The sequence below is a fragment of the Penicillium angulare genome, assembly GCF_028827245.1.
Source record: "Penicillium angulare strain IBT 27051 chromosome Unknown utg000002l_segment0_segment0, whole genome shotgun sequence".
Lineage (NCBI taxonomy): Eukaryota > Fungi > Ascomycota > Eurotiomycetes > Eurotiales > Aspergillaceae > Penicillium > Penicillium angulare.
In genome coordinates this window covers 214,753-227,539 of record NW_026623161.1, presented here as the reverse complement: position 1 = coordinate 227,539, position 12,787 = coordinate 214,753, and the positions used below count along the sequence as shown (strand labels likewise).

The 12,787-nt window shown below is 49.3% G+C and overlaps 3 protein-coding genes across 3 annotated transcripts; 2 read left to right on the top strand and 1 right to left on the bottom strand.

Annotated features, from left to right (window-relative positions):
• Positions 1 to 121: 121 nt before the first annotated feature.
• Positions 122 to 6,388, top strand: N7478_001545 (anaphase promoting complex subunit 1; the record flags this gene model as incomplete). Its single annotated transcript, XM_056917760.1, has 1 exon — positions 122 to 6,388. One exon carries the CDS (start codon positions 122 to 124, stop codon positions 6,386 to 6,388), a length of 6,267 nt encoding a protein of 2,088 aa, XP_056783371.1.
• A 393-nt stretch (positions 6,389 to 6,781) lies between these two features.
• N7478_001544 (RPAP1 family protein) lies at positions 6,782 to 8,242 on the bottom strand (the record flags this gene model as incomplete). The annotated part of the gene is made up of 1 exon (XM_056917759.1): positions 6,782 to 8,242. The coding sequence occupies one exon, from the start codon at positions 8,240 to 8,242 to the stop codon at positions 6,782 to 6,784; it is 1,461 nt and encodes a 486-aa protein (XP_056783370.1).
• A 1,149-nt stretch (positions 8,243 to 9,391) lies between these two features.
• Positions 9,392 to 11,795, top strand: N7478_001543 (uncharacterized protein; the record flags this gene model as incomplete). Its single annotated transcript, XM_056917758.1, has 2 exons — positions 9,392 to 11,232; positions 11,351 to 11,795. 2 exons carry the CDS (start codon positions 9,392 to 9,394, stop codon positions 11,793 to 11,795), a joined length of 2,286 nt encoding a protein of 761 aa, XP_056783369.1.
• Positions 11,796 to 12,787: the final 992 nt, after the last annotated feature.

Below are 12,787 nucleotides of genomic sequence, written 5' to 3'. Positions count from 1 at the left end.
CTCGCATAACTGATACTTCCTTTCTCGATCATGGAAATAGCCCATTTAGCAACTTGGGCCGTCAGAGGATTATTTATGACGGCGCACCGCAATCATCACTCCACCTGCTAAACAGCCCACCATGGCTTTCACTCGCTCACTCGGCCTTCACGAACCGTCCGCCGTCCCATACTTAGTCGCAGAAGGAATATTGCCTCCCGATCCTTCAGATGATCAATATCAATGGACAACATGTATTGATGAGAGTGGGCTAACAGGCCCCGCGGACGATGAGCTAGTATGGACAAAACATTGTGCAGTATGGTCTCGCGCAGGGATAGTGAAAAGAGTATTCCGAATGGATCCAGAGAAGGAAGAAATTCGACATGCATTATTTACTCAATTTGTGGCCAATCACGTCCAACGACCTGGCGAAAATAACAACCATAATCGGTCTCGTGCTACAGGTATGGGAGCGACAACGAACACACAAGGAAGACAAGGCAAGCGATCCGGGAAAGAGTCAGCAGATAGCCACCTTGGCTCAACCTTGGATCTGTCAGGGGACGGCAATTTTCCTGTCGTGGCTTCAAATGAATCTCAAGAGAAGCTAGCAAGAGCTTTGGTCGTGGTCCTTAAGTCACAGGCCCATGTCTTCTTCGTTGCAGGTAACAGCCACACAATTCCTCTTCCATTCGAGGTTGAGTCTGTATTTGCAACGCCTCGTGGGATCCTATTTCAAAGAAAAATCGTGGACGATAATGCAGAACGTCAGCATCAAATAGCACCGCCAAATTCATTTATGACTACTTCGCTATTCGACCCTGGCGCCTCGCAATCTGGCATACCACCACCGCCACCCAACAAGAGCAAAGGCCCTGCTCTCAAATTGTCTTTTCCTAAAAGCTCCCCGTTTCCGTCAAGCTCTAGTTCAGGCACAGATCTTCCTCGAGTCTTCTCATTAATCGATCCGCACTCCGAAATGGGTCTGGTTGTTACTTCGCAGTCTTCTCGCTGGCTGCAGAGCAGCGTAGGCAGCGGCAAACGAAGACCATCGGGGCTTGATGTTCTGGATCCAGCGGATGAAATTATCTACATCTCTTCCAAGGATGAGCTCTCCGGCTTGAACCAAATCCACGTAAATCCTTTGATTTTGGTGGTTACAACGAACTCCACCACGGGTCTCTATACAGTTTGGACGGCTCGATATAGGGAAGATGAAAAAAGTGCTGCAGTCAAAGACAAGACTCGACGACAAACCGAAGGCGCCCGATCGAACAGGCGAAGCTCTCACTTCGGATTGACACCGGGTGCTGCCACTCCTGCTGCACGCCCAGCAAGAGAAAGCTTCGGCCCTTGGACAGAGAACTGGAACGCGTCCCAACCGCCCGACTTGAAAAAGGACGGCGAGGAAGATTTAGCGGCACGAGTCGCACAAGACTTTGGTGATGTCGGGGTTCCACTCAAGACCTCTAGAAGGGTCAGCTCGTTACTTGCTCGAACGGATTTAGCCACCAGCCAGGACCGTATCACATTTTCGGACTTAGCAACCGGCAGTCAGAGCAGTACTATGCACCATGGTGGCCTCAGGCGATCCATAGGGCCTGGCAGTATGCGTGGAAGCTTTGGATTCAATCCTCGAGGATCGATTCCCCCTGCAGCAGGGTCGACGTACAGCACTGCTGGCAGCTTTGCGGACGCCCCTGTAGATAGACTACTCGAGGAACTGAATAGTGATATTCTTTCGGAGGGGTTCGAGAACATTGCTCTCCGTGAATCTGCATCAGGATTACCAGAGGAGCTTCTACTCACCAAGGTGGAGAGTTTCTCTTCCAGATTTTCCGAAAATTTCAGCTCATCTATGCATCAAACAGTATCAGGTCACCTGAAAGTCTGTACGTTGTCCTCATCTGACTACGGAAAGTCACAAAGTGGAAATGCTACTTCAGTCGCAATTTGCATCGTGGATCGAAGCTCACGCGCCATGACTGTTGTAAACTTACGGGCAGAACGTGTGGCCGTGTCGAAGAACCGAAAGTTTGTGTCTGCAAAACCCAAGGCCCAAAGCTCTGAGAGGCGACCACTGCTTGTCCATGCAACAGGTATCCAGCATGTCCCAAATGTGGGTGATGTCTGTAGAGTCAGTGATGGTGAAATTTCAAGAATTCTCACTCTTGGCGTGTCCGATAGTGGACAACGAGAATTTTCATTACAAACCCTTTGGGGTAGCCCGACAAGAATCGATGTTCCAACTCCATTGCAACTGTATGAACCCCATGGCATATCTGCCAACAAGCTTATGAACCGGTCACGGGAGAGCGGCGTCCACAGGGTCATGGCCGACCAAGGTCTGGTCTTCTTGGAATTTGATCATGCTTGTTCCAAAGGCAAAGTCGATATAATAGATTCAGAGAAACGACGTCACAGACTTCAAATCCGAATGGAACCTCGAAATGATCTTGTAAAGAAAGTCCTAAAGGTCTGCAAATTTGTTCTTCGTGATTCTGAAAAGGCCGGTGAAGGCATGCTTGTTGCTTGGTGGGAAGTGATGAAATGGCTTCGAGGTAAAGAAGACATCGAGAATGATCTTGAGTGGACAGCTATGGTTATCGTCTTGTTTTCGTTGGCAGTTCCATTCATTCAAGAGCCACAGAGTCTGCCAGTCAAACGAACGCGTCGGAAGAAGGGTCTTCTTCGATCCAGCAGTGGGACGTATGTGGATCTTGAAAGCTGGGAATCCATGCTTGACCTTGAGTCTGGTGCATCTGGTGTCGCTCCCCCATGGATGATGAATAGCTCTTGGGGATGGATCGTCGAAAAAGACGCTATCGAAGGCCTAGCTAATAAAGATGCATCTCGCGCTTCAAAAACCGAGAACCTCAACGCAAGTCGGTCCACGTGCCGCCAAAATTCATACCTGAGCCGATGTGTGTCGCTGAGCCGTGACTTTCTTCAAAGTCCAGAAGGAAGCAGGGCATCTGGGTCTGACGGCTTTCTACCTATTTCTGAGGCTTTTCCCGAAAATACAAGGTGTACGGCATTGGGCACCATACTGGTCGGTCTACATCTTCTCCGAGAGGAACAAAAACTCTCCATTTACGACGCTGAGGAATCTCAACGCCCTCTTGGTCTTCTTGCTCCCGTTCTAGCGCAGCTTGGTGGATGGATAGGCTGGCAATCCTGGAAGTGGACTGCAGATGCATACTACGGCACTGAAATGGCCAGTATAGAGCGTTGGCAGTTTGAAGACAGCCAAATTTCCTTACTCAACGTTCCCCCGGAGCCCTTCTCTCCTCCATCAATCTTCGCTTTCCTCCTTGATGGTTCTCTTCAACCCGTTACCTCGTTCCTCACCCTTCTTGATGTTGTCAGTGCACCAGATCGGGCCCCCAGAAAGGGACGAATGTGGAAAGAATGTTTCAGCATCACGCCCAGGACGTTAGCCTTGATTGGCTTCCTTTCCGATGCTCACAAAGCCTCAGCTCCACTGGAAAAGATCAAACTCTTACATCGCTGGGGCTTCACAAAAAGCATCATCGATACTTTCCCCGAAGGCGTGAGTGCACCTTTATACGAGGCCATCATGCAATGCCAGATTGAAGCGTCGACCTCTTGGAATGCAACACTTTTAGAACTCATTGACCGCGAGGATCTCTACATGTCAATGAATCCAGTTCATGCCCAATCATGCGGAGCACCTCAACCGCCGGTAATATCCCATGATGCGACCCGAGACTTTCATAATATCAGTTCCTCGGCTCTGGAAATTGACCCCATTAATGCATTCGAGGCATCTGCGGAGGCCGATCGTTTTTCAGTTACTCGTCTGGTCTTTCGGGAAGACAAGCGCTTTTTAGAAGCAGCACGCCTCTTAAACCAGTCTAAAGCACCTATAGCAGATTGCGTTCCGGAGCCTGATTGGACGGAGTCTGACTTACTCGAGGCGCAGAAGGAAATTGTGCAACTCGTCTCATTTAGGACCTTGTCTACTCCCGCAGGCCGTGCCATGCTTTCATTCAGTGGTCGATTACCTTTGTTAACAGAGAAATTGCCAATCCCGTCCTTCTCTCTGCAGTGTGTGATGAAACCATCCAACGTGACCGTCAGCGCTGAAAGAACTGCGTTCACCGAGGAAAAGGTCTGCTGGGCATTCTTCCACAACGGCGTGTCCACCGGTCTCGCCATCTCTAAGGCTTCTAAGGGAATCGACACCTCGTGGATATTGTTCAACAAGCCCCAAGACCTGACCAACCGCCATGCCGGATTCCTGCTTGCGCTCGGTCTCAATGGTCATCTCAAGTCTCTAGCCAAATGGGTTGCTTTCAAGTACTTAACTCCCAAACATACAATGACCTCCATTGGCCTCTTGCTCGGTCTTTCTGCATCATACATCGGAACCATGGACACGCTCATCACCCGACTACTGTCAGTGCATGTTACTCGGATGCTGCCCATTGGAGCCGCAGAGCTTAATCTATCGCCTCTCACCCAAACCGCTGGTATCATGGGAATTGGTCTGCTTTATTGTGGCTCTCAGCATCGACGCATGAGCGAAGTGATGTTGTCAGAAATTGAGAATGTCGGTCAGGATGAACAATCCGGTACTCAAGATGACCTACGGGATGAAGGCTACCGTCTGGCTGCCGGATTCGCTCTAGGTTTCATCAACCTGGGCAAGGGCAAAGATCTAAGGGGAATGCGTGACATGCATATCGTTGAGCGCTTGCTCGCAATTGCAGTTGGGACTAAGAATGTTGATCTGGCGCATGTACTAGACCGCGCTACAGCAGGAGCGACAATTGCGCTAGCTATCATCTTCATGAAGACTAATGATGCAACACTGGCTAAGAAAATCAACATTCCCGACACCACAGTACGGTTTGACTATGTCCGGCCAGATCTCTTCCTTCTGAGAACATTGGCGCGACATCTCATCATGTGGGATAGCATCAAGCCAACTATCGAATGGATCAAGGAAAGCCTCCCGGGTGTGTATCGAAAGAGGTTCCGTCTCATGGCTGTGGGCCACCTTCGCAGCGAAGATATGCCTTTCTTCAACATCATTGCTGGCATTTGCTTAGCCCTCGGCCTTCGCTATGCCGGCTCTGGTGAAACCCAGGCAAGAGACCTGTTGCTGTACTACATGGACCAATTCATACGCATTTCACGGCTACCTGTTGTAAATTATGATGCAAAGCTGGCGCGCAACTCTGTTCGCAATTGTCAGGATGTGGTGGCTCTCTCTGCGGCAGCTGTCATGGCCGGTACGGGTGACTTGGCTCTATTCAGGCGCCTGCGCTCTCTTCATGGAAGGGTCGACCCTGATACACCTTATGGTAGCCACATGGCTGCTCATATGGCGATTGGAATGTTGTTCCTCGGCGGAGGTAGCCATACGCTTGGCACCTCAGATCTGGCCGTTGCTTCACTTCTTTGCGCATTTTATCCAATCTTCCCAACCACTGTTCTTGATAACAAATGCCATCTTCAAGCTTTCCGTCATCTATGGGTACTTGCTGCAGAGACTCGTTGTCTCGTGCCACGCGACCTTGATACTCGTCGCCCAATCTCCATTCCCATCACTATCACATCTCACGTTGGCTCACTCAACACCGTCCATGCCCCCTGTATTCTGCCAGATCCTAGCACAATTTCACGAATTGAAGTTCGAGGCCCGAATCACTGGCCACTCGTGCTTGATTTCAGCCAGAATGATGCTATTCGTGATAAGTTCCGCTGTGGCGATCCATCCGTGTATCTTCGGCGCAAGGCAACATACGGGCCATCCGATTCATCAACCTCTGTATTCGCTTCGACACTCACTGGATTGAGCGAGGCCCAAGACATTATGCCTGCTCCTGCAATCGCAGGGACCGACCCAGCTAAGGGTTTGCCGCAGTCTATCTTGCACAACAATGCCTTGATTCCCGGATCCGTGTCGGCATCAAGCACACCCTCACAAACGCCGTGGGATTGGATCTTCCAACTCACATCTCTTCAAGACCTTGATGTCCGTGATCGCTCTCTCGTTCTCCCATCTTCTTTCCCCACTCCTTCCCCTCGAATATCTACACAGCTAGTTACATCACCTCCTTGGCTCCGTACATCAGCTGTCGATGCTCGTCTCGCTCTATCACAGATTGTGCGCAATGTTGTTCAATCTACGCGTGGCCGTGGCGCTGACGCAGATGAGATTCGTGATCATGTCTGGCAGCTCAGGCTTTTGTTCGACTGGCTTGATCGTTCAGATAGTAATGGCGATGATAATTTGTCTTCTTATCTGCAAAATCAGTTGCAAACAAAAGCGTCTGGTCTATGGCTGAGGAAGGACTTTGTTGAGGAGGCTAGATCCTTGATATGGGGTGTACAGATTGAGGATCAGGGCATCTCTACTGGCTCTCAATCATGAATGTTGTAATCTTGAACAGCTTTTTACTCTTTCCTTTTGTTTTGTATGTGGTGACCATGTTTTGTGGTGTTGCTGCCCTTGCTCGGACGGACAATTGGCTATTCCTGTATGATATCCATGGATGATGTGCATGATATGATATGCAATGGCGCTATTTTATCTTAATATACCTACGGGAAATGGAACGCAACTGTTGTTCATATATGTAGAATATCTGAATAGTAAATAAATTGGGCTTAGTAGTACTGTGCAGTATATATCCATTTTGTAAAATCTTGTCAGAAGTCATGTGTGCATACACATCCATCGTAAAATGGAGAAAGCGCTCAGTATCATGATTCTGAGTACAAAGTAAAATTGAAGAAAACAATATGCAAATCGTTCATATCACGTCTAATTTGAGCGAACCTGACCCTCCTTTAATAATCCACGATCGCCACCTCCACCTCGCTGCCATAGCCAAACTCCTTCTACAGCCCACGCTGCAGCACTAGCATGTCGTCCAATGCCCGATGCAGCAGGCAAATCATCTTTCGCTCCTTCTTTCTTATTTTCACCACTCTGAGGACCTTTCACTGGAAACTGGCCAGCTGCCCCCTCGGCTTCAGCCAACATTCGACCGACAACACCCTCCTTCTCAATGACAAACCATAATCCATCCGATAGCTGACCACCCCGATCACCGAACTCAGCCCGACCAAGACGGAACAAAATCCGACCGATAACCTGCCACGCAACACAACGCTGCGCAGGGAACGTAGAGCGAGAAAGAATGGCAAGCTCAGGAATGGTATACCCCGCTGCATGCGGATCGTCTCCATGGTGGTGAAGACCGAGAGTCGTGGGGAGCGAAAGTGAAGTATTAGGAGCGATGAGTTCACCACGTAGCGAGAATCGAATTTCAGATGGCGTGATGCCATCAGCGTTACTGGCTGGGTGGTATGGGGATGCTGCCTCGGGGTCTTCCTCCTCGGCGGGAGCGGGTTTCATCCATGATAACCCGGTGGGATCATGGGACATTTCGGGGAAATAGTGTGATTGCATGTCTGAGAGGAAGTTTGGGTCGTTTGGATCGAGGGTTGGCATTGGTTGCTTTGGTTGGGGGAAGTGGAAGGCTTCGAGCATGGCTGGGTCTAGGGATGGGGCTTCGGATGCTGGGTGGAGGTCTTTTGGGATTTCGGACGGGGGGAGGTCATCGTTTATAGATGGCTTTTCGGATATGATGGGGTTTGGAGCTCGTGCTGAGAGCTTTTTGGGAGCGGGTTTCTTATCAGGAGCTGGGGTAGCAAACGAGACGGATTTCTTTGGTTTTGATGGTGGTGCTGGATTGGTTGAGGCCGGCTCTGCCGTCGATGTTGATGTTGATTTGGAGGTCGAAGAGGGCTTTGGTTCTTCGTGATTGAATTCTCCGGCATCGTCAATTTTCGCTCGGCGGAGGAATCGTTCCAATAGGCCTGGGTCCATGGAGGACATCAACTCTTCTCGTTCCCGCTCAATCTGTGCATCCGACATGGACGACAGTTGTTGGCGGTTTTGCTCCGAGATCGTGTTCTTGTCATCTTGGGCAGTGGGTTTCTCTGTTGGATCTGTTGGAGGTTGAGGTGGAGGCGGAGGCGAAGTCTCTGCCGGCTGCTCTGCTCGCCTTTGCTTGAACGAGGAAGGCTTGTTGCGTCGTCGGTGGGCGGGGAAGCCGGTCGAAGACGCGGTCGGGGTGGGTGCTGGCGGTTTAGCTGGGGCAGGTGCTCGCTCCCGAATCTCTCCAATCAGAGAAAATGGGGAAGGGGCCGGATTCTCTTGTGGACCGCCTTCATCGTCATCGAGATCTAGAACAAAACGCTCCCCTTGGAAAGCCATGGCTGATATGTGAAAAAGAAGTTACGAGTTATGTCAGCGCGGGGCCTGCGGCTTAAAAAAGCTAAAATGGAGACGCATCGGACTAGCCTGATTTGGTTAGTCTTATGAATAAACCCGCTAGTCCCGAAGTGGACTATCCGCGCAACCCAAATGGGGAAGCTCATCTAGGTGCTTTTGACTTGGATCATCCATGCATTGGGGTGTTGGGCAGCATTGCATAGAGCATATGGGGCTCAATTTGATATGATCGGACTGGAATATTACTGCTGAGTTTGTAATTTTCAAGGAAAGTTAGGTTTTAATCGGCCGATCTTACTATATCTAATAATAGACAAAGCTGAGGGTATGACATCTGGTCGGTGTACAGGGATTGAGCTGCGACCGAATAAGGAGTGATAACAGTGTGATATATCCGATTATATTATACTATAGCTGTTCAAAGTGATTGTGAAATATATCAATAAGGATATAAAATCTTCAAAATCCAGAGAAATATCTCCTATCGTATGTATCAATCTCTATCGCCCCCTCTCTGTATCGTCCTTAATGTAGTATACGCGGGACCCCACTAACGCCAGATCCGCGCGCATGGCTTCATCATCAGTGTTGAGTTGTTACTCCTAGTCATAAGGAAGTCCACGACCTGGAAGGTGTTAAGTAGAAGCACACAAAACTGATCAGATAGAAATTGAATCTTATATTTTCCACTTTGAACCAACCTTCATATATATCACATCGCGCTTCCGAATGGGTCTCGCATAGTTCAATCATTAGTCGCCTAGTTAACTCTTGTTGCAGATGGAAATCGACCACATCAAGTTCACCTTATTTTTTCTTCTTTTCCCCTTTCTTTGCCCTTTTTCCTTCTTTTCTTCTTTTTCCTTTTCCTTCTATCTTATCCCTTTCCCTTCTCTCCTCTTCCCCTTCCAGTTTCGTGTTCCGTTTGTCTCTATTTCCCTCTATTGATGTTCCTGTTCATTATCTCCCAGGGCTGATTGTTAACTGAACCCTTCTTTCCCCCCCGATTTCCCTGATTATCTTGTTTCCGACTTCGCTTTCTTGTCTCCAATAACCAATTTGTCTCCCTCTTTTGTCCCACCAACCACCACCAACCACTCTTGTATTAAATAATTTTATATTCGATTTGTGATGTCTACGGATGCCCCTTCGACGGGGACACCCAAAAATGAGGGCACACCTGCCGATGCCATCAAGGACTCTACCCGACGTGCTTCCGGTGCCAGACGGTCGCGTCGGAAGAAGGATGACGACTCTAACACAAACGCCAACAACGCCAACGCCACCAACAACAATAATACCGATTCTCCCAAACCGAAGAAGGAACCCAAAGAAAAACCAGCGCGCGCACCTCGACGACCTCGGGAAAAGTCCAACGCGAGTGCAGCATCTCGCAAGAAACAGAAGCTGGAACAAGCAGCAGAAGAAGCCACACCCGCGGCTACGGAACCTGCTGTTTCGACTGCTGAACCTGAACCTGAACCTGAACCCGCAAAGCCTCCGAGTCCTCCCCAATCACAACAACCCCAGCAGCCACCGCAATTAGAGTCGCAGCCCAAGTCTCAGTCACAGGAACCACCTTCACATCCTCAACCGCAAGCCGAAGCTCAAACACAATCACAAGTTGTGCCAACTCCTCCACCGGCCCCGGCAGCTTCTACACCGTCATATACAAGCCCGCACCATGCTTCCTCGACTCCAGGACCCAATTACCCTCCTTCACAGTCATATCCGCCACGACCACAATCGCAACCTCCACAACGGACCAGTGGTCAAAACTTCGACCCCATAAGATCTGCGTTTGACAATCCATCTCCGGCACCGGCGTATAGTCCGACTCATGCTAGGTCGCCGCAGCCCAATTATCGCGCCAGCGCTTCACCTGCGATCTCAAGTATAATTGATCCACCTGCGCAAAATGCACGCATATACACCCCTCTGCCGCGTTCGTCCTCGGGCCATGTCTCCAACGTTTCATCCCCGGTGCCACCTCCAACGCATCTCTCTCTAGCACCTTCCGCGATTTCCATATCGTCGCCGTCCCATGGCGCTGTTCATGTCCCGGCACCACTCCAGTCCTCCAGTTCCTATAGTACTCCCTATCCGCCCGCCGACCAAAGACCGATTCCTTCTCAACCGCCTCAATTAGAACTGTCACCACCAGTCTTGCAATCGCAACAACTGCAATCCCAATCCCAATCTCCATCGCAGCCTAAATCTCAACCTTCGCCACAGGCTCAGCGACACCCAGAAACTCCAGCAAAGCCTTCTACGCCGCAACGAGAAACTCAACACAATGACGCAATGGATATTGATTCGAAGGAGCAACTTGCCCCTAGCGCAAAGAAGGAAAAGGGTACCGCGACAGCTCCATCATCCAAAGCGCCATCTCCTAAACCAGCGCGTCCTGCCAAGGAAGCTCCTCAACTTCCTCAAGGGTCGGGTTTGATTACCAATGCGCTCTTTGGAATGGGCGGCGACGATTCTTCAAAGTCACCCGATTCACGCAGCACGCCCAACATCGTTGTACATGTTCCTCTCAACAGAGGCAACCATATTGTAAACTTTGCGCAGCTGGCAGAGGAGCGGTATGGATTTGCCGCTTTGCACCCTCGACTGGCTGCCCACAAAGAACGTCTCGCGCGTGTAGCAGCAGCCGGAGCAGCTCTAGAGCGGAAAGAGGGTCTGACTGAAAGCGCCGATGAGGATCTGAGTCTCGAAGCAGATCGTGATAGCGATATAGAGGGAGATACAATTATGAGTAACGCCGCGCCTGGAGCCAATGGTGCTGCTTCAGAGGCCAGTGATGGCAAGAAGAAACGGCGCAAGAAGGTGGAGGAGTACGACCGAGATGACCCTTTTGTTGACGACAGCGAAATGGCGTGGCAGGAACAGGCTGCTGCTAGTAAAGATGGATTCTTTGTGTACAGTGGGCCTTTGGTTCCAGAGGGCGAGAAGGTCCAGGTTGAACGGTTAGTCAAAGCTCTCTCACGTTGTTATGTTTCTTCGTATTTTTTCTTCTTCCAAGAAGAACCACAGAGAAAGGGAATCAGCAAACAAATACTTGGACCATGCTAAAAAAAGTCACAGTGCTGACGGAACTATCAAACGTGGTCGGGGTCGCGGCCGAGGTACAGGTCGTGGTCGATCGTTAGCCTCTCATCCCCATGTCCCGATTGCTGCGGCTGTTCCTATATCTCAAGATACCGGTCTTCCTCTTCGAGGTCCAGGCTCAAGAGGTGGTACTTCGCGCCGGGCACGAACCTCCAAAAAGACGGATCAGGGCGAAAAGCATACGCCCGAACGCAGTGGTACCACTGCTTCTTCATCGAACGAAAGTCGTGGGGGTCGTGGCGGCGGTTCTGCATCCGGCCGTGGAGGCAACAATGCTAGTACTCGTGGCGGCAAATCAGGCAGTTCGTCGATGATGAACATGATGGATCTGGCACCTGCGCCCCCACCTAATTCCACTCCGAATATGACGCCTGCTCCTGGGCCCAGTCCACTGGCTGGACCGGAGCTAGCGATGAAATGATTTTAGTCTCATGTTAAATTTTGCTTCCATGTTGATTATTGTTATTTTTAAGGTGTTGTTTTGAAGTTTTTCCATCTTCATTTTCAGGGTGTTTATGGACATGTCTTGCTGAATCGTGTATTGGGAGGTTGTGGCGTCTACGGCGAGGAAAGAAGATGTGTTGTTTCCCTATGCCGTGATTTAATGCATTTTTGTTTATCCTTTTTGTTCTGGGCTTCATTTTGATCTTCTTCATCGGCCTTTCTTGCTATGTATCTATATTTGATCATTTTTATGATACGACTCAGTTTCTTGCCAAGACTATTTCAAGTCGAGATCTGATCATTGACATCTTGTTAGACTATTACAAGATTATGAACTACGAAGGCGCTGCTAGTTTGACTCAGTAAATAATGAATCCAGGGTATACGTATCATCATAATTCAGTTTGCTAAATTGGTCCGTATAAATACTACTGCTAAATATACTGCAACAAGTTGAGAGAGAAAAATGAAATTGTAATATCATCAAGGACTTGCACTTATGTACGCCGTGTGATGCAGGAACAGGAACATATCCAAGCAAGAAAGATCAAAGTAAAGAAATGGAATAAGAGAAAAAGCCAAAGTCGTTGTTGTCATTGTCGTTGGCAAGAATCAAGTCATTCACAGAAGAGGAGAAAGATGGAAGATGGAAGATGAGAATGATAAGAAATGGGAAATTGGAAATGAGGGATGTGTCCACAAAGAGCAGGAACTAGAAGACAAAAGAGAAAGTATTCATAGATGGGAATGGTAGAGGTAGTTGGAGAGGAAAGAGGCTGGGAACAAGAAGAAGGGGACATGTGATCTTGATCTTGATCAGCCCTTTCTAGTCTTCTTTTGACTGTCCATACAAAGCGCCAGAAAAACGTGAAATGAACAGATCGCCAGTCGAACAAAGAAACAAAACACGGGAATAAAATGAGGATCTTCGCAGGGAACAGAAGAGATCGAAGCAAACAGACAGACAAA